This window comes from Xyrauchen texanus, chromosome 48 (genome assembly GCF_025860055.1).
Source record: "Xyrauchen texanus isolate HMW12.3.18 chromosome 48, RBS_HiC_50CHRs, whole genome shotgun sequence".
NCBI lineage: Eukaryota > Metazoa > Chordata > Actinopteri > Cypriniformes > Catostomidae > Xyrauchen > Xyrauchen texanus.
Window position 1 is genome coordinate 17,116,968 of NC_068323.1, and position 20,592 is coordinate 17,137,559.

The 20,592-nt window shown below is 38.8% G+C and overlaps 2 protein-coding genes across 2 annotated transcripts in view; one reads left to right on the forward strand and one right to left on the reverse strand.

Moving 5' to 3' along the window:
* Positions 1-3,721: 3,721 nt before the first annotated feature.
* Positions 3,722-4,941, reverse strand: uts2d (urotensin 2 domain containing). The gene is made up of 5 exons (XM_052121447.1): positions 4,842-4,941; positions 4,561-4,662; positions 4,380-4,417; positions 3,993-4,086; positions 3,722-3,747 (listed from the first exon to the last, which is right to left on the reverse strand). The coding sequence occupies exons 1-5, from the start codon at positions 4,939-4,941 to the stop codon at positions 3,722-3,724; spliced, it is 360 nt and encodes a 119-aa protein (XP_051977407.1).
* Positions 4,942-11,126: 6,185 nt separating this feature from the next.
* LOC127639708 (coiled-coil domain-containing protein 50-like) overlaps positions 11,127-20,592 on the forward strand; it is a 28,835-nt gene continuing 19,369 nt past the window's right edge. Inside the window, exons 1-2 of the mRNA XM_052121878.1 lie at positions 11,127-11,344; positions 17,494-17,556. Coding sequence (XP_051977838.1) covers positions 11,296-11,344; positions 17,494-17,556 — 112 coding nt within the window. The 5' untranslated portion in view covers positions 11,127-11,295. The remainder of the gene's footprint in view (positions 11,345-17,493; positions 17,557-20,592) is intronic.

Sequence of the window (20,592 nt, forward strand, 5' to 3'; positions counted from 1 at the left end):
AAGCCTTTATTTGATATAATTTTGATGATTATGGCTTACAGCTTATGAAAACCCCAAATTCAGAATCTCAGAAAATTAGAATATTACATGAAATCAATAAAAAAAAGGATTTTAAATACAGAAATTTCGGCCCACTGAAAAGTATAATCATGCATATGTACTCAGTACTTGGTTTGGGCCCTTTTGCATTAATTACTGCCTCAATGCGGTGTGGCATGGATGCTATCAGCCTGTGGCACTGCTGAGGTGTTATGGAAGACCAAGATGCTTCAATAGCGGCCTTCAGCTCTTCTGCATTGTTTGGTCTCATGTCTCTCATCTTTCTCTTGGCAATGCCCCATAGATTCTCTATGGGGTTCAGGTCAGGCGAGTTTGCTGGCCAATCAAGCACAGTAATACCATGGTCATTGAACCAGGTTTTGGTACTTTTGGCAGTGTGGGCAGGTGCCAAGTCCTGCTGGAAAATGAAGTCAGCATCTCCATAAAGCTTGTCTGCTGAAGGAAGCATGAAGTGCTCTAAAATGTCCCGGTAGACGGCTGCGTTGACTCTGGACTTAATAAAGCACAGTGGACCAACACCAGCCGATGACATGGCTCCCCAAACCAACACAGACTGTGGAAACTTCACACTGGACTTCAAGCATCTTGGATTGTGTGCCTCTCCATTCTTCCTCCAGACTCTGGGACCTTGGTTTCCAAATGAGATGCAAAATTTGCTCTCATCAGAAAAGAGGACTTTGGACCACTGAGCAATAGACCAGTTCTTTTTTCTTTAGCCCAGGTAAGACGTTTGACATTTGAAGCCCATGTCCAGGACCCGTCTGTGTGTGGTGGCTCTTGATGCAGTAACTCCAGCCTCAGTCCACTCCTTGTGAAGCTCCCCCACACATTTGAATGGCCTTTTCCTGACAATCCTCTCCAGGCTACGGTCATCCCTGCTGCTTGTGCACCTTTTTCTTCCACACTTTTCCCTTCCACTTAACTTTCTATTAATGTGCTTTGATACAGCACTTTGAGAACATCCAACTTCTTTTGCAATTACCTTTTGAGGCTTTCCCTCCTTGTGGAGGGTGTCAATGATGGTTTTCTGCACAACTGTCAGGTCAGCAGTCTTCCCCATGATTGTGAATTCAACTGAACCAGACTGAGAGACCATTTAAAGGCTCAGGAACCCTTTGCAGGTGTTTAGCTGATTAGAGTGTGACACTTTGAGCCTACAATACTGAACCTTTTCACAATATTCTAATTTTCTGAGATTCTGAATTTGGGGTTTTCATAAGCTGTAAGCCATAATCATCAAAATTATATCAAATCAAGGCTTGAAATATCTTACTTTGCTTGTAATGAGTCTATATAATATATTAGTTTCACCTTTTAAGTTGAATTACTGAAATTAATGAACTTTTGCACGATATTCTAATTTTCCGAGTTTCACCTGTATATATATTCAGATAATTAAAATGCTCCCCCGCCCCTGGAGCGAGAGGACTGCTGCCAGGGGCGGGGGAGACCCCTTCTGTTCCCCGAGAACGCGGCGGGGTGTTCCGTCCATCAGGGGCTGGAGGACCGCCTCGGATCCGCCCGGAGAGGAGCGGCTGTTGTCCGATAGAGGGTGGAGGAGTGGCCGAGGAACAAGCTGCGGCGTATCAGAGAACTGGCAGCAAGATTTAAAAAATGTATCTGTTGGTATTTGATAGAGTTTGTGATGCTATGTATCTGAAAGAGATGTCCAGGACCTCTGGCAGAAAAAACAGCATACCAAAATTAAAGATCAAGCACCACATTTAACTGTGGGTACTTCTTCATCTCTGTGTGTGCCAAACCTATCTCTGGTGTTTGCTGCCAAAAAGCTATTTTTTGTTTCAGCTGACCATAGAAACAGGTTGCATTTGATGTTCCAGTAGTGTCTGTCAACCTGAAGACGCTTGAGTTTGTTGTTGGTTGAGAGCAGAGTTTTTTTTTGTTTCTTTTTTTCTAGGTGATTGTGGAGCAGAGGGGGGCGGGGCCGGGCTGGAATGTCGCACGCCCGGTCCCCAATCGGCCTGATGGTGCGCGCGAGGGATTAAGGCGGCCGGTGACGACGGTTCGAGAGAGAGAATTACGGGCATGTCCCGTCATATGTGTGTGTGTGTGTGTGTGTGTGTGTGTGTGTGTGTGTGTGTGTGTGTGTGTGTGTGTGTGTGCGTGCACACACACACACACACACACACCAAATGGTGAGTTTAATTAAACATTATTTATATAGACTGGATCCTTATACAGTGATATTTCTATATCTGATATTTTATTTTTTTATACTTTCTGACCCCAAGACACAACTTATTTCTGCAATTCTCCAGCTGTGATCCTTGGAGATTCTTTGGCCACTTGAACAATCCTCCTCACCTTGCGTGGAGACAATATAGAAATAGATTTTGGCCTGTGTGTTCCCTCATATTTATACCCCTATGAAACAAAATCTTATTGTTATGACTGAACAATTTAATGTTCCTAGTCACCCAGGTGCATTAAAAATGTAAAATATGAATGAGAATATATTTCAGATATATTTTCATCCTAAGAATTTCTAGGGGTGCCAATAATTTTGGCCAATGTGTTTTGGAGAAAAATCTTTATTTAATAATTAGATATTTCCCCTCTTTCAATTGTTTTACTTCAATTAAAGGTTCGATTTTTTTTAATGGAAGATCAAAAGGATAAACAATGCAGATTTTTTTCACAGCCTTCTTTGCTCATATTTACAATGGATGCCAATATTTTTGGCCACCACTGTAAATCTATAAGGAAAGTATTTTTTGAATGATGTTCAGAAGTTTGGAATGTATAACTACATTTTACCACTAGAGGGAGACAAGAGCGATTGAAAAGCCCATTTTAATTATTCAGGTTGTAGCATATTATACGATGTTTAGGAACTGATTCTATTAATATTATTCACACGTACGTAATTGTGAATTCAAGATATACAATTAATTGTAATCAATATTTTGCACAATGTGATGTAAAAAGTAAAACCAAAAATCTTAATTTGATGTTTTATTGATGTGACATTCAAATAAAATTTCTTTTATTTTTTCAAACAGTACAGAGGCCATGTGTATATTATGACTTATCATAATTATCATGAAACATTATTAATACATATAATTCCATTTGGAATACTTTTCTGCTCTTTTTATGTCTTATCTTAAAGGGACAGTTCACCCAAAAATAAAACGTTCTCTCATCATTTACCCGCCCTCATGCCATCCCAGATGTGTATGACTTTATTTCTTCTGCAGAACAGAAGCGAAAATTCTTCTTCAGAATATTTCAGCTCTGTAGGCTCATACATTGAAATTGAATGGTGGCCAGAAATTTGAAACTCCAAAAAGTACATAAAGGCAGCATAAAATAACCCATCTGATTCCAGTGGTTATATCCATGTCTTCAGAAGAGCTATGGTAAGTGTGGGTGTGAAACAGATCAACATTTAAATCTATGTTTTACAATAAATCTCCACTTTCACTTTCACATTCTTCTTTTGTTTTTGGTTATTTTTATTCATTTGTGCATATTGTTTGTGTTTAGCAGAAGAAAGAAAGTCATACACATCTGGGATGGCATGAGGGTGAGTAAATGATGAGAAAAAAAAAATCATTTTTGGGTGAACCAACCCTTTAAAGCAGGCAGTAGATGAATTTGCAGATTTCCTCGGTTCTGGTCCTTCAAGTTAAGATATTCACACACAGTATTTCCAGAAACAGGCTAAAATGAAACCAGAAAACAATGAGTATGAATACAATGGGTGAAATCCAACCACCAAAGAAAATGTAATTAATTACATACTTTTGATTTGGATTCTGCTATATATGAGCAAATCATTTCACTTCTATAAAAATATTGAATAGAACAGATTTTTTGCTAAAGTTATACAGTTATAAAAAAAAATAACTAAAATTAAATAAAGTATATAAAGTAATTAAATTAAATAAAAATAAAGTTACACTCACCATCATCTCTTTTGTTGGGCATAGATCTCTCTTTTTCTATTGCATTAGACACCAGCTTCTTTTCTAGATTTAACTCCTCTTTTAGGACTGCAAGCTGAAACAGGGATATTTAAGGTAAGACTTGATCTGGGATGAATGACCCACACTTACAAAAATGTATTATGTTTATTCTACTTTATAACATTTGCCTAACCATTCGAAATGTCACTGCATACATGAGGAATTCAAAATATCCTAAAAACTTTAGTGAATGTTTTAGTTGACACTTTTAAAATGGTAAATAATTGCCACTATTACTGTATAACACTAGTTTTCATAATAATTAGGTTTTTATATTTAGTGACAATAAACTTTTTTTCTCCTATGCATAACCAAGAATGCAAATACCTTTTGCAGCTCTGTGATTTTGCTGGCCAACTCGAGTTCTGTGATTTATCAAGAACATGTATTGTAAGGGCAGGTTGTATTTTTATAAGATGCTTGTAATTTGAATTAGCTACACTGAAAAAACTCCTATGTGCAACACAAATAAAATTGATTTTAGTATGCATTTCATGTACAACTTTACCTACTACATCTTCTTGGGCTGGCATGATGTTTTTCCGTAGCAGAAATGCCACAATCTGGTTCTGGATATCTGAATCATCCTTTGAATGGAAAACTTGGTTGACTGTAAAAACGAAATATGCAATGCAACTCACAAGCAGGCCATTGAGGAAAGTTTCAAGACAATGAGATAGATTTAAATGAATTCTATTTTCAATAAATTATTTCAGTCAGTCATTTACAGTATATCAAAATAAGTCTACATCTACATGGTCTTTAGTTGCCGCTGGTAATATTACTCACCTGGACTTGCAAGGCTTCTTATCCGAATGCTGAGAGTACTAATCACTATTAAAAAAGCCAGAAGTTGTGGAAGAAAGCTTGCTGAGGTTAATCTTTCCATGGCACTGAGGAAATGCTTCTGGTACCTGTTCCTACCTGACCAAATGCTCTAATGTTAATGGTCCTTCAGACAAGACACTTTTAATCAGGTCTGTGAAGACGTGAGGAAAAAAAGGGACCATGACAGGTAGGACTGATGATCTAATGCAGCTTCAGGGCCAATGACAAAACATCAATCATGCTGATATAAAAGAGGTTTGAACAAGAGTAAATCACTATGCAACTGAGTATCATTAATCTATGAAGATGGCAAAGTGTAACTGGCATTCATTTAATTTAGCTAAAAGTCTTTGTAAGTCAGTTCCTCTGGTGTGGTGGTATAATAAAAGAAGGCTGTAATAAATAAAAAAATTCTGAATGATACTGATATATATAGATTTATAAAAAATGAAACTCAATTCAATCATTATAGTATCCTACAATAAATTCATATTCTGGTTTGAACGCAGTTAAACTCAGTTGACAGCATTTGAAGCATAATGTTGATTACCACAAAAATTAATTTCGACTCATCCCTCTTTTAAAAAAGCTAAAATCGAGGTTAGTGAGGCACTTACAATGAATTTTGGAGGGTTTAAACACAGAAATGTGATGCTTAAATTTTATAAAAGCACTTACATTAATTATTCTGTTAAAACGTATGTATTATTTGAGCTGTAAATTTGTTTAAATTGTCGTTTTTACAGTCGGATTAGGGTTTGCACCACCATCCGCAGTCGGCATTTATCCCTCTTGGAGGCTTAATTAGCCTGATAAGGGACCGGGTGTGTATAATCACAACCCGGCTCTGCGCTATGACCTGTCACACATGCATACTATTTACGCCTTGTGGCTAAACTTTTGAAATAGTTAGTATTTTTAAATTTACTGATTAGCCCCATTCACTTCCATTGTAAGTGCCTCACTGTAACCCAGATTTATGCTTTTTATTTTTAGAATAGGAGGGACAAGTGTGTGTGTGTGTGTTTAATTTAGATTTTTTTTTAAACAAAGTTATGCCACAAACACTGTCAACTGAGCTTATATTCTTTCTTATTTTTGTCTTATTATTGATTATTGATACAAGATGGCTCAGTGAATGGCAGCTCCAGTGTGGAGCTCTCCAATTCTTTTGTTGTTTTTGTTTGTTTGTCCTGTGTTTCGTATGTTTTTCCAATCAGTCTTACCGGGGACGAACTGCTGAAAATTTGGCAGCATATACCAGACAATCTTTTCCCGGTATTTGACTATTCTGACGTTTTGCTGGACATTTTAGTCGGAGGGCGCAACTGTGTTGTTAAACGCTCTATGAGACACAAGCAAGGGAGACGAGCAGGCACACTGGTCAAGCTGTCTCAGCACGGCTTTCAAACAGCAGTGCTGAGTATTTATCTACCAAATCTCCGCTCTCTTCCTAACAAAATGGACGAACTACATCTTCTCACCCGTACAAACAAGGATTTTTCAAACTCTGCTGCCTTGTGCTTCACAGAAACCTTGCTGAGTGAAGCCATTCCGGACAGGCTGTTACATCGGGCTAAACGTTGTTAACAGTGAAAACAAGTGGCGGTAGGACATGCATTTACATCAATGAAAGTTGGTGTACAGATGTAACAATGTTAAAGAAGATGTGCTGTCCTAATTTGGAAGCACTATGTATCAACTCTAAGCCTTTCTAATCGCCACGGGATTTTTTCTCATTTATTCTGCTGAGTGTTTACATTTATCCACAAGCGTGTGTAAGCAGTACAACAATACCCGGACTCACTTATTATTATTCTCTTCGATTTTAACAGACAACCTTACCCGTGACCTGGCAAAATACAGACAGCACATTGCATGCCCCACCAGAGACAGAAATATACTGGATCACTGCTACACAACATTAAAGGATGCATATCGCTCTGTTCATAGACCAGCTTTGGGACTCTCTGAAAATTGTCTGATTCATCTTCTTCTTACCTACAAGCAAAACTTAAATCAGCTAAATCTGTAGTAAAGACTGTAAAGGGAGGACCAATGAAGCAGAGCTAGAACTACAAGCCTGCTTTGACTGCACTGATTGGAGTGTATTTGACGCTGCAGACACCAATCTGGATGAGCTCACAGATACTGTTACATCATATATCGACCCTGCAACAGTGTGGAGAGGCCTGAAAGACATTACTAACTACAAGACACCATTCCCCAACACTGTAGGGAATCAATAACTGGCTGACAACCTGAATGTGCTTTACTGTTGATTTGAAAAGCCCAGTCTCACACCCCACACCCACTCTGACCTTTACTTCACACAAACACCAATATCTCCTGCAACCATCCTCCTCCCTCTCCTGGAACTCAAACTGCACTTAAGATCCGTGAAGAGGATTTGTGCCTGGTCTTCCACAAACAAAAGACTAGGAAAGAACAGGGCCCAGACAGTGTTTCACCCACTAGTTTGAAATCCTGTGCTGACAAGCTGGCCCCCATCTTCACACAGATCTTCAACATATCACTGGAGCAGTGTGAAGTTCCCAGCTGCTTCAAATGCTCCACCATCATCGCTGTCCCAAAGAAACCCAAAATCACAGGACTTAATTACCACAGACCTGTCACTCTGACACCTGTGGTCATGAAATAATTTGAGAGACTGGTGTTGGCCCACCTGAAGGACATCACTGAACCCTTTCTAGATCCCCTTCAATTTGCTTATCGAACAAACAGGTCTGTGGATGGTGCAGTCAACACAGGATTGCATCATATACTGCAACAACTGGATAGACCAGGATATAAGTTCAGACTTCAGTTCGGCTTTCAACATCATCATCCCAGCTATTCTCCAGACTAAATGTATCCAACTCTCTGTTCCCACCTCTATCTGTCAGTGGATCACCAGCTTTCTGACAGATAGGCAGCAGTTAGTGAGACAGGGGAAATTGACTTCCAGCGCCTGTACAATCAGCACTGGTGTCCCCCAGGGATGTTTGCTCTCCCCACTACTCTTCTCCCTGTATACCAATGACTGCACCATCAAGGACACCTCTGTCGAGCTCCTGAAGTTTGCAGACACCACTACAGTCATTGGCCTTATCCAAGATGATGACGAGTCTGCATACAGAAAGGAGGATGAACAGCTGTCTGTCTGGTGCAGTCAAATCTGACTTGAGTTGAACACGCTCAAACAGTGGAGATGATTGTGGACTTTAGGAGGAACGCCCCAGCATCGAACCCGCTATAAACAACACTGTGGCAGCAGTGGAGTCATTCAGGTTCCTGGGCTCTACCATCTCACAGGACCTGAAGTGGGAGACCCACATTGACTCTACTGTGAAAAGGCCCAGCAGAGGTTGCACTTCCTTTGCCAGTTGAGGAACTTCAACCTGCCACAGGCACTGCTAATACAGTTCTACTCAGCATTCATTGAGTCTGTCCTCTGAACCTCAATAACTGTCTGGTTTGGTTCAGCTACAAAATTGGATGTCAGAAGAATACAAGGACAGTTCGGACTGCTGAGTGGATTATTGGTTGACCCCTGCCCTCCCTTCAAGGACTGTACACTTCCAAAAGGGCTGGAAAAATCACTCTGGGCCCCACTCACCCAGCCCACTACCTTTTTGAACGGTTGTCTTCTGGCTGACGCTACAGAGCACTGAGCACCAGAACCGTCAGACACAGGAACAGTTTTTCCCTCAGGCTATCCATCTCATGAATAGTTAAAACTGACCCATAGAGCTATTATTACATACAGTACACAGCTTAGTCTATTTATATTTATCCAACATATCCTACCTCTTCTGCGTTTACATTCTCTTGCACTGTATATAACAGATTTGTATTTGTACATGGATTTGGACCATGTTATGGTGGTCTTATTGTGCATTTCTATATACTTATATTTTCTATTCACTTTTTGTTTTTAATTCTATTTTTTATTATCTCTTTGTTGTTGTTGTATTGTTTGTGCACTGGAAGCGTCTGTCAACAAGACTAATTCCTTGTATGTGTAAGCATACTTGGCAATAAAGCTCATTCTGATTATTTTATACAGATCACAATTATCTGATTACAGGATTTACCGGCATTACATTGTCATGACAATAAAGTTAATATGGGATACAATGTACACAGAAAGGGTTAGTAAGAGAATTTATAACACTAAAATCGTGTTAAGTGTGTAATGTTTACGTATTGTGTCTATACTTCTGAAACAGTGAATATTTTAACATTTATAGCATGGCCCCATACACTTCCATTGTAAGTGCCTTTTACTGTAAACCTAGGTTTTTTTTTTTGCTAGTTTGTTTGCTTTATAAATGAGGGTAATTAAGTCAAAGTAATTTTTGATTGGTAATCAACATTATGCCTCCAAGGCTACCAATTGAGCCTAACTTGTAATTAAACTGGAATATTCATTGTTAAAGCTCTTGACTTTTACTTGAATCCAGGGTCAAGATAAATACCGATCATAATTCAGTTTTAAAAACTGCTCAAAGTCTGGTTTTTTTAATATTTAGTTAGTTCTCGTCAGGGACGGACTGGGGCTAAAAAACAGCCCTGGACTTTCTCCCAAATAGGCCCATCATCCGGCCATTCGCCACTAGCCGCGCAACAGACACTAGTAAAACATGTAAAATATTCTGACTGACTGTTATTTAGACCGTTATTTACTTTATGGTTTCCATGGTGACGCGTCATTGCTTGTCACGTGGCACACCGCAGCCACAACAGCACTGAATGAATGATGATATGCTTTATGCCGTTTTTCCTTTTTTATTAAAAATATTCACACATTTGTTAGCATGTTAGCATGAAATATCTGATATTCAGATTGTCAAATAAATGCAAGTGGGTGAGTTTTGTTGTCTAAACACCTTTATAACGATCGCGTTAGTTGAGCTGTGAGCGATGGGCGCCGTCATAGTGCCACAGTTCAGAGAATCGGATCTGTTGGATTTAGGCTACAACACGTTAATTCATCCACTTCTCCCAAAATACATGAAAGTAAGTGACCGGTGAACTGGGAGAAGAATAGAGTAAACTTTAAAGTTACTTTCACAATGTGTATCTGATTGATATGAATAAAACGTGTCTAATTATTATGGAAAGGAATATTATTGCCGTTTCCATAGACATCAGTGTGTATTTTACAAACTCTATGTCTCTCTAAATGTATTGTATTGTTTGTTTAGTACCTACGTATGTGAAATGAAATTATATGTCTGAAACCTAAAACCTAAAAGAAACATTATGTGGTTGAAAACACTGAAAACTAAGTTGTGATATGACAGCGCTGAGCGCGTCCGTCTCTGGCTCAGCGCCAGCCAACGCGCGAAAGCACATTTAATATTAGCAGCTAATCACGGTGCACTGACCGTTCTAATCACACTGGTGTGTGTGTGTGTGTGTGTGTGTGTGTGTGTGTGTGATCGTACGTGCGAAGGGGTTAATTTCGTCCTGGCTGCAGCTCATGTACAAAACTGTACATTTTTCTAAACTGACCTGCTTCCATTACAAATCTGACTGCGGCCGGGGACGAATCACAAACTGGCTAGTAGGCCGACTCTTCTTCCTCAGTTTTTTTTTTTTTTTTTACACGTTGCATATAAGTGATCGTATTAGTGTCCTTACTGTTGGCTGTTCATATTGCTTTATTATACTTTTTTTTGTGCCGACGGACGGCCCTCGGTTGGACGGCCGTTCTGGACTTTTCCCGAACGCACAGATTGTCAGTCCGTCCCTGGTTCTCGTGGGCTGTGCCGGTTCAAGTAGGTGTGTCATGAACGTGTGCGTGCGTGCGCGTGCTTATCTGCGTGAAAGGATTTGAGCGCGCGCGTGCATAGCATGTCCCGCCCTGCCATCCGTAGCAACACATACACTTTATTTGTATTTTATTGTGGGGATTCTGCATAGACTTCCATACAGATAATTAATATCCCATAACTCTAACCATCACAGAAACTTTTTTGAAATTTTTAATAAAAAAATATAAAAAACATAATTTAGTATGTCTTTTTTTAAGTCATTTCCCTCTTTGGGACTGCTGGCTGGGCCCCAAAATGTAGGTGATCTCAGGGTTTACTATACTTATGGGGATCAAATCACACACACACACACACACACACACACACACACACACACACACACACACACACACACACACACACACACCGCTCAGCTTGATGACTGTGATCTCATAATATTCTGCTGTGGGTACAGAGGGAGGGACTCTGGCAGTAAACCTCGGCTGGCGACAGAAACCAATCAGAGCGACATCTTACTGAGGACATCGATCGGGATTTATTTATCCGACGGAAACCACCATCAGTCTGTCAAATAACAACCTTCAGAAACCCCCGAGAGAAACGTTAACGCTTTTTGAAATATCGCCGACGACATGGCTGATTTTAGTATCGACCAGAACAACCTGCCTGGCGTTAAAGAGGGTGAGTGAAGATGAGGAAGATGATGATGGTGGTGCTCGTGCTAAAGCATTGTGTGTGTCTGAGTTCAAACAGACGGTAGGATGGCTCGCGCTTGTCGCGCGTAGTGAGAAACGCACGAGACAAGCGCGAGATTGATTCCTGTCAGGTGACGGTTAAATACCATAATGTTATGAAGGTAAACAGGTAAATGTCGTCTGTCTAAAAACTGCTTTTCGTTCATAATGTGTACGGAAATCTTTACCAAAGATAGAAGTCAAACAGAGCAGTGTTGAGCAGCTTTACTGGCTCAACAGCTGTGAGAGACGTTACATATCTGATTAATAACTGACAGAAAAAGCGATCAAATTGTGGCCTGTGTTGTTTTTCTGATATAAAATACTATATATGTGGTATATTGTGTCTAATATGAGTATAACAGTTGCTGTAGTGTGTATGGCGGCTAGCAGCAGTGTGAATGCTGGCACGCGTGTTGTCAGATTGGAGTCGATTCAGCATGAAGAGCTTCTGCATACTGAAGATGACTGTGGTGCAACACAAGCTGTTGATGGCTCATCATATTATTAGGGGAAAAGCTAGTCTTTTTGGGCTAGTTTGATGCCCAAAGTGGATTAGTGCGAGATTTAAAGACTGTAATGACTGCTACAAATACCACGTGTGTGTGGTCATTTCATCTGTGGTTCGGATACAAGAATGTCCACTTAAGTGGTTTTCTTTTTTCGGTTGTTTTGTGTGAGTGGATTCAGCATTTTCTGTTTCGGTGCAGATCTCATCTTGTGGAAGGAATGTCGAGGATGTTGGCCTGAAAATAAGTGCGGGCTTGGAAATATGCTGTTGTTTAGACCTTTTGGGATGCATTCAGCGTTGTTTTTAATGTTTGCTTTGGAGATTTCAGCTTTTTCTTATGTAGTATGCAGGGCTATAGCAAGGAATTCTGGGCCAACTGAATGTGTATTGGTCTGGGCCCCTTTCACGTAAAAAAAAAAAAAATACAGTTTAAAAATTGTCATTGGCTCCCCTGAGCCTGTGGGCACCTTGAATCATCACCAACTTTCATGCCATTTGCTACGGCCCTTGTAGCCATGTGTGTTTGCCAGTCACTGCTCAGGTGGTTGGCTCGAATATAATCATTCTTCCTGATTAACATTTTTTTTATTGATTCACATATTAAACACTAAAAACAAAACATACACACAGAATCAACAATTAACCCCCACTATTACCCCAACAAATCCCGAACACCACGCTGTCCCACAACAACATCCCAGTGGTCATGCATGATTATAGACACACACAACAACAACAAAAACTTCCAGAAACACCAGATATCCGCCCCATTTCCCTACAAACAAGTTCAATTTCCCCAGTCATCTAGAAGCACCACTCCTGAAATGGGGGTGGTGCGCACTAGCCGACCTCCATCCCCTTAAAACTATCTGTCTGGCGATCATGACACTGATTAAAACCCACTCTTTATGTGGCTGTTCTGTACATCGATGACTACCCCATCACCCAAAATACAGAGTCTGGGGCAAAATGAAACCCAAGTGCCCAATACATCACACACAAAACTGAACCTTCAAACAAAACTCTTGGATCTTAACACCCTAAAAGACATGTGTTGTGTCTCCATCCTCTTGATTGTGTCTCCATCCTCTGATTGGCATCGCCAGCAGGTGGGTGTCTCTTTAAGACCAAGCCTATACAATCTAGAGAGGGTCCAGTAGAATCTATGTTAAATCTTGAATTGCATAAGGCACACCTTTGCAATCCTAGCCCATACTCCCTCCTCCAATACCAAGTTTGAGAATATAATCATTCTTAATGGTTAGACATTTTAATTGCTGCAGTTTGTATCGCTTTAGGCCGCATTTGTTGCATCCTAAAGTGCAGAATCAGTTCCTCACACATCTAGCAATCTGCATCCTTTTTAACGCATGGCGAAACACCAGTTTAGGTGGTAGACTCGCATTGTGAAGTGAAAATAGTTTTATTTTTTTTGTAGTAGTGATCAATCAATATCAGTTTTTATTTGTAATGGCTGATAATGATGACCAATCAGATGTACACACGATTCCTGAAATTAAATCAACACAATATTTGGGTGTTTCTTCAACATGGTACTTTTATGTCCAAGGGGTTGCGTTTATTTATTTTTATGAACAGATTTCAACACAATTTTTCATCAGATTTTTTTTTTGTCATATTGAAACTGAACTGGAAACTTCTCACCAGGCCTTCCTGTTTTTTTCTTTTTTTTTTTTTTGTTGTGGTAGTATTATGTATAGATTTACAGTTTTAGCCTCGATCTAGACCAGCGTTTCTCAACGGGGGCGGTACCGCCCCCTAGGGGGCGTTTGGACAGTGTTGGGGGGCGGTGTGAACGAGGCAGCAGAGAGGGGGGCGCTCAGGCACAAATGCTTCCTAAGTTACACATGCTTTTAATAGGCGGAGAATTTTCAGCGCAAAATAGAGGCGCGCTTTCACTGGCTTTTTCTGTACATAACGCGGAATACATAATTAGGCGCAGTTTACGCTTCCCCTCCCATCTATTTATGTGACACTCCCACTTTCCCCTTGTCCATCCCATGAATGCATATGCATGACACGAAAAGCGCATTTTGCCATTTTCAATTGCGACAGGCAATCTGCGCTTTCATCTCGGTGCGTCCCGTTCGTACATACCTCGCCATGGTTTTATGCGCACTTTGCGAAACAAATACGCCTGAAGTGGGCGCAAAAGCGTTAGTACATCTGGCCCTGAGAATTTTAATTGTAATGTGATGATCAGGTGCGGATATCTAATCGGAGAAAATCATTGGTGATGGTGAGTTTGTTTTTAACAGCTGATTCGGGTGACGTTAGAGCTGATCCGCGCGATCTCTACTCTGCAATGTGTAATTGGCCGATGGGAATAATAAAGTCATAATAATATAAATATTGATTTTATATTATTTGTCTTTTGCAGTTATTCACCTAGTATATTAATATTAACTTAAGTTCTCTCCCTCGTGTCCCGCAAAATCAGGTCTGCTGACCTGCAACAGAGCAATAGCCAGGTGGTCACCCTACGTTACTCACTGTTATTCATCACAACGTTTAAGCCTCTGACAGCTCATACAATGTTCATTTGAATGTAAAATAAAATTATGTCTGTGCAAATTAATGAATTCATATTTAAATGTTGCTAATAACCCACTCGGCTAGTTACCGGCAAATGATCTCCATAGCAACACCTAAAAACAAATGCCGCAGCTGTCAGAGTGGTAGAAATGACCGTTTGTAGGCTATTCAAATTTGAAGCCTAGTATATATTGCCTAATCGAGTGCTGTGAACGACCGCTGCTTTTTCATTGGCCATTTAGGTTAGTTACGTTATTGTTCACGTGATTGGTTCATCTTAAAAAAAAATTTGTGTGAGCCTGAATTTGTTTGAATTTCTAAATACATTTGAAATACCTTTCAAACAATCCATGTGTTTTTGCATTTTTTTTCCAAACACAATATTACTCAACTTGAGGCTTTTACATGTAGTTTATACAATAAGAAACTTCTGTTTCGGGGGGGCGTTAAGAGGATCATGAAGAGGTCAGGGGGGCGTTTGTTCAAAAAAGGTTGAGAACCACTGATCTAGACTGTAAATATTAAACTATTTAAGTCCATTCTGAAAACACAAATCATTACATTTTAAACTGATAATCTAAATAAAGAGTAAAAAATAAATAAATTTGCAAGACAAAAGAGTCCACCATTTTATTTAAAACACTAACATTTCCATCAGCGTCATTTCCACCACATAATCTTTTCAAACAGTACAGACATACTGTTCAACTTCATTAGTTGACAAATAAAAAAAAATATTGCGTGTGTGAAGAATGTTTTGGCGAGACTTCCGAAAAGGTCACAGTGTTAAAATTGCCCGAAGTTAAAGAAACCCCCATTTATGCAAAATTCTTTACAAATATTGGAACAAAACTAAATCTCAAATTGACCAAAAATGGTCAGATTAATTATCCTGGGCTGCGTTTCCCAAAAGCATCGTAGAGACTGTTGGCGCCATTGGTTTCTTCTTTGGCTTTTAATACTTTGGGAAATATAGCCCTGGCTGATATATTGGTCAGAAACGATCTTGTTTTATAACAGTGAGCCAGGTAATTTGCAGTCTAAACAAGAGGGTTCAATGGGGTCAGGATCTCCAGGTTCAGCAAACTGGCTACAAGAGTCCTGTAAAACAGATTAAGCCTATAAGCACGATGCTACTTTGTCAGCAGCAGAGACTTATTTTCAGACCTTCTTTGTTTTTCCTGTCTGTTCCCATTTTCAGATGTGATTGGCATATCACTGTCTCTGCAGCAAAATGTTGCTCATCCATTCTCTGAACAATATAGTATACTGTAATATGTTTTATTAAGAGCATTAAAATGTCAATGTTCTACACACATAATATTGACAGATTCTGTGGATGACTAGATTTCATTTGGATTTGTGAAACCCAACATAAATGGGATGAAATTAAGAATGATGCTCTTGTTCACGTTATGACCTTTAAGTAAAAAATCCAGCATTAATTATTTATTAGGCAATGTGCCAGTAATTGGATGCTACATATGTCAAGCATGAACTAAGTACACTGAGAAGGATAGCTTTTTATAAAAATTTTAATTTGGTCATGGTATTCAAGTTTTTGTATAGACCATAGACTTCTTCCCATAGTCACTTAATGGCTATTTTAATATAAAATCAAGATGTTGCTAAACCGCAGCAGATGGGAACAACTTTAATCACTGATCTGCAGTAGTTGCCTAATCTTATCCTCTTCTCATGTTTCACACAAGCTAAGTGTGTATACAGTCTGAGCCATTAAATAATGCTATGGTCTGATGTGGAAAACTGGCCAGGAATTAGGCAAATTATTATTCACTGTTGCACTTTAAAATTTGTTTACAGTTTCCCAGTTTATTCAGTGAGTCCTGATAATGCCATATTTGTGTATTGATTTTGATTATTGATATTCTCACAGACACAGTTGTGTCCCAATTAAACCTGACTAAAATCACACTTAATTAATTTACAATGTTATAATACAGCTGGAGTACAGTTAGCCTGTTTGTGCTGAGTCGAAACAAATTAACCGTGAAACTTGGTTCATGTCATTTGTTGCATTTATCATGCTTAATTCACAGAAACAGTGGTGCACTTTTCCTTTCAGACTCAAATGCAAAATTTGCTCTTATCTGATTCATGTTATCTCAACATATTTCAGGAGGTTATGAGAGTTTCTCGCAAATGAAGCACACCTGGATCTATTTTTCAACACTTCTCACTTAAGTATGGAACCATGCCTCAATGCTTGAGAGAAACTGCGAGGTGCAGAATTTGTCTGTGAAAACATTTAGAGAATGCAGATGATAGCACATATTAACATCGTGGATGTAGAAGGCACAGTTTCAGTTCCTTGAGTTATATTTATTTCTGGGCAGAAGTGAAAATTGCTTGTTGCTTTGCAATTTCTAGCTAACCCAGTCCAATTTAGAGATGACACCTGTTCTTATAAAACTGCAAACTCATTGGTCATTATTAGTATAGGTCGATCAACAGTGGATTTTGCAGATACCAATAACTAAGGCGGTGGGAAATGCTGATAACAGATTAATTGGCCGATATTGTTTTTAAATAGATTTATAAAATGTTTATTGTTCAACCAATATCCCAATAATAACCCCCCAAAAATGTGGTGCACAATGTGTTTTTTTTTGTTGTTGTTTTTTTTTAAGTATAAACAGGCCCAAAATCAAACCAATAATAAAAAAAAACTATCGGCAACTAGCAGCATAGAGATTTGCTGATAACCAATAGTTCCTAAAAGCAACTATCATCGCAGATTAATCGGTAAAAGGGATATGTCGGTCTACCTCTAATTGCTAGTACTAATATTTGAATTTTCTCTATGCAGTGCAATGTCTGTAGCTTAAACAAACATCCTCCTTTGGATGTATTTAGATGATATTTACAGTATACTGTACATGTCATTACAATATGTGAGAAAATGCTTTGTGCTGTGAACTGCAATGGCTTGCATGGGTCTGAAACTATGGCGTAGCTCTGTTTTAAACAGTAAATAATCTGGCTTGTATCTCTCTCACTGTCTGCAGTGTGCCGGGACTTTGCTGTGCTAGAAGACCATTGTCTGGCCCACAACCTTCAGGAACAGGAAAGTAAGTAATTTCATAGCCTGTGGGTTTTTCTTGCAAGTCTAAAAATGCATTTAACATGAATGTTTAAACAAGGGAGGAGGGTCCAAAATGAACTTGAACGAACCTAAACAAACACTTGCCTTTTTTACACCCATCAAATGAATTGAGAAAATGTGTATGTCATGATTTGATGCTTACATAACTTGCATCAACAAGTAGTTGTTGTAGTACATCTTACAATGTGGTTTAAACTAGGGTTTTTGGGTAAAAGGATAGATTTTTCCGAAGGATCGCAATCTTCTTAAATCTTTAAGAATTTAATTCTTCGAATTCTTAAATCCCAATATCGATGCAAGTATATCACCCGGGTCGCACGTGACCAAAATTTGCACTATGCGATTAAAAAGTTTTGTGATAAGCTGGGTCTTAAATTAACTTTAAATTCATCGATAGACTCAAAGCTGCGTGTCCACTGATGTTTGGTGAGCGAAGGTGGTTTCAGTGCTTTAATAACATCATTATGTTTGGGAATCGTTCACCCAAAAATGAATTCCAAAATTTACACCCCAGATGTGTATGACTATCTTTCTTCAGCTGAACACAAACTAAGATTTTTGGAGGAATATTTCAGCTCTGTAGGTCCATAAAATGCAAGTGAATGGCTCCAAAAAGTACATACAGCCATCATAAAAGTAATCCATATGACTACAGTGCTTTAATTAATGTGCAAAACACTAAGGAGTGCCTGTAAGGAGTAGATTGTTTTTACTGACGAGTGTAGAGTTCAAACTGCCTCTTCTCATGATGCAACCGTGAAAGCCATTTGAAAGTTTATTTCGGACACTAGCCACTGTTTGTTAAACAGGCTGTCAGATTTCACTCTCTAGTGATTGAGTTGTATGGTGGCAAAGAAGTTCCTCAGCAAGATTGTTTCACAGCATGTTGAGAGTAAATGTTTGTATTGGCTCGTTCCAGGAAATGTGTCCAAAGATGATATCCACGCAATCCATTTGTCATTGAATGACCAAAATGTCTCTTGTAATACCCTTTATGTTCTATACAGTCATTTGTAGATGAAAAATAGAAACATGAAATTAGAAAAACACATGCGGTAAAGAGACATCATATTCATATCAGTGTAAATAATTGCAAATTATACATGTAAACAATAAATATTTAGCAAAAAAAAAAATATATGCAGTTTCAAGATATCGATGGAATACATTTCGTACATTTTAAAAAAGCTAAGATGTGACCAAAATGATGAAAAACTATGTATAAAAGGTCCTCTGCATAATTAATCAAATTAGTTGATAGAGAATATATTTTATATGTAAGCAAAATGGACATTAGCTGAAATATACCTAAATTAATTCTAATTGAATTGGGAGCTTTGAATTGGGAAATCTGCATCAATACCCAAACCTAATTTAAACATGTAATATTGTGTTTCAAAATAAAGTTACCAGCCAACTGGTAAGTAATTAAGTTTTATTAACTTAAAAGCCAGTATTTACTATTGACTCCTGATGAATGTTGATTTTGGACTCTGCATGAAAGCTTACAACCTCTATAACCTGCTTATGCGGTTTGTTGATGCTTAAACAGTCATTCAAAGGAATTACAGTGTTTTCCATTTCTGTAGAAGAATGTGAATCATAAGTCATTGTTTCACTGGAAAGAACCAGTTTAGAAAGTCCCAAGTTCAGCTACAGTTAGACTGTGTGAGAGCAAATGAGGATATATACTCGCACCACAGGTCACAAATGATCATACTATATGAATTTTATTAGTGCTTGTATGTGGCATTGTGTCTGAAAATTGCACTCAGAGCTCCAGAAGATCTTTTCTTTCTCTTTGATGTCATGAGGAAGCAATGAAAGAACATAGACGTCATGTGGACGGCACTAAAAAAAGTATCTGATTTGACATCCTGCAGCTGCACATCACAGTCCTTGAAGTAGATGTGAGTGGCTGTACTATTGTGTGGAAACATAGCTCCCTTTTAAAGGGTCATGCATAGGCAAACAAATACAAATGTTTGGTCCGCAGGAAGGCCACGGTTTAGGTAGAATATTCTCCGCTTTTGTTTGATTAAACAAAGCATCTTCTTTGACCATTAAATCACCAGGCCTGACCTTTTGTCCAAGTCTTACAGAGTCCAAGAGGAACATCTTGTGTGTCACAAGTGCACATCAACATTCTATATACCCACTCGAAGATGGAGCTTTACCATCCCAGCTGAATTAATTTCAGTGAATGAAAGTCAAAGAGAAAGGCTTGCTCTCATTTTTTAATTTTTAAATTGCTCTTTGTTAATAATGGATTAAGCTAGTTTCAGTGGAATTAATCTTTCATGTAACTAACTACCTCTAAACCGATGAATTCCTGTTAAGATGTGTCCACCTGTCAGCTGGTATCTGAATGCACCTTCTATCTATATCCCATTGCCCAGCTCTCAATACAGGACATAGAGACATTTTAGTGTCCGGCTGTACACCACGGCTGTAATCATCCATAACTATCAGATACATTGTTTAATTTTATAGTTATTTTCATCTGGTCTTCTTTCTTAATACTAGATACCGCTTATGTAATGGTCAATGTCCACCATATCAATAAGAAGGATCCAGGTTTTTGGGAAAAGGATGCACTGCCTGGCCTAGAGTTGCGCAACTGTTTAAGATTTACTGCCCTTCATACACAGCACATTGACTTGGCCTTGAGATGACAGCGAGCTAGACATGACCCCTCAAATTGCCATTTCCGAACATCATCTTTCATTGGTCTTTGTTTTGATATGTCATCATTTGTGAAATCAGTTTATGGGCTATTACATGAACATGATCACAAAGAGTAAGTGACCGCTTTTAAATTGTAGGTTCACACTTTTAGTTCTTTTCTCACCAGTTCTGAATTTTTGGCATGGAAAACATGCACAATACAGCACAAAATACCTTTCATTTTCTCCATACAGGAGTGGATATTTATCAGCGTTCACAGACAGACCTACTGTAAGCTCTTAGGTTATTAGTCTATGGTATATGCTTCTGTTGA

What these genes read in the sequence shown, in the direction of transcription:
- uts2d (XM_052121447.1), bottom strand. Translation starts at nt 4,941, where the DNA reads ATGGAAAGATTAACCTCAGCAAGCTTTCTTCCACAACTTCTGGCTTTT. An exon ending in AAGAAGCCTTGCAAGTCCAG is followed by an intron (nt 4,663 to 4,841) that starts GTGAGTAATATT and finishes TCGTTTTTACAG; the next exon opens with TCAACCAAGTTTTCCATTCA. An exon ending in AGCCCAAGAAGATGTAGTAG is followed by an intron (nt 4,418 to 4,560) that starts GTAAAGTTGTAC and finishes GATAAATCACAG; the next exon opens with AACTCGAGTTGGCCAGCAAA.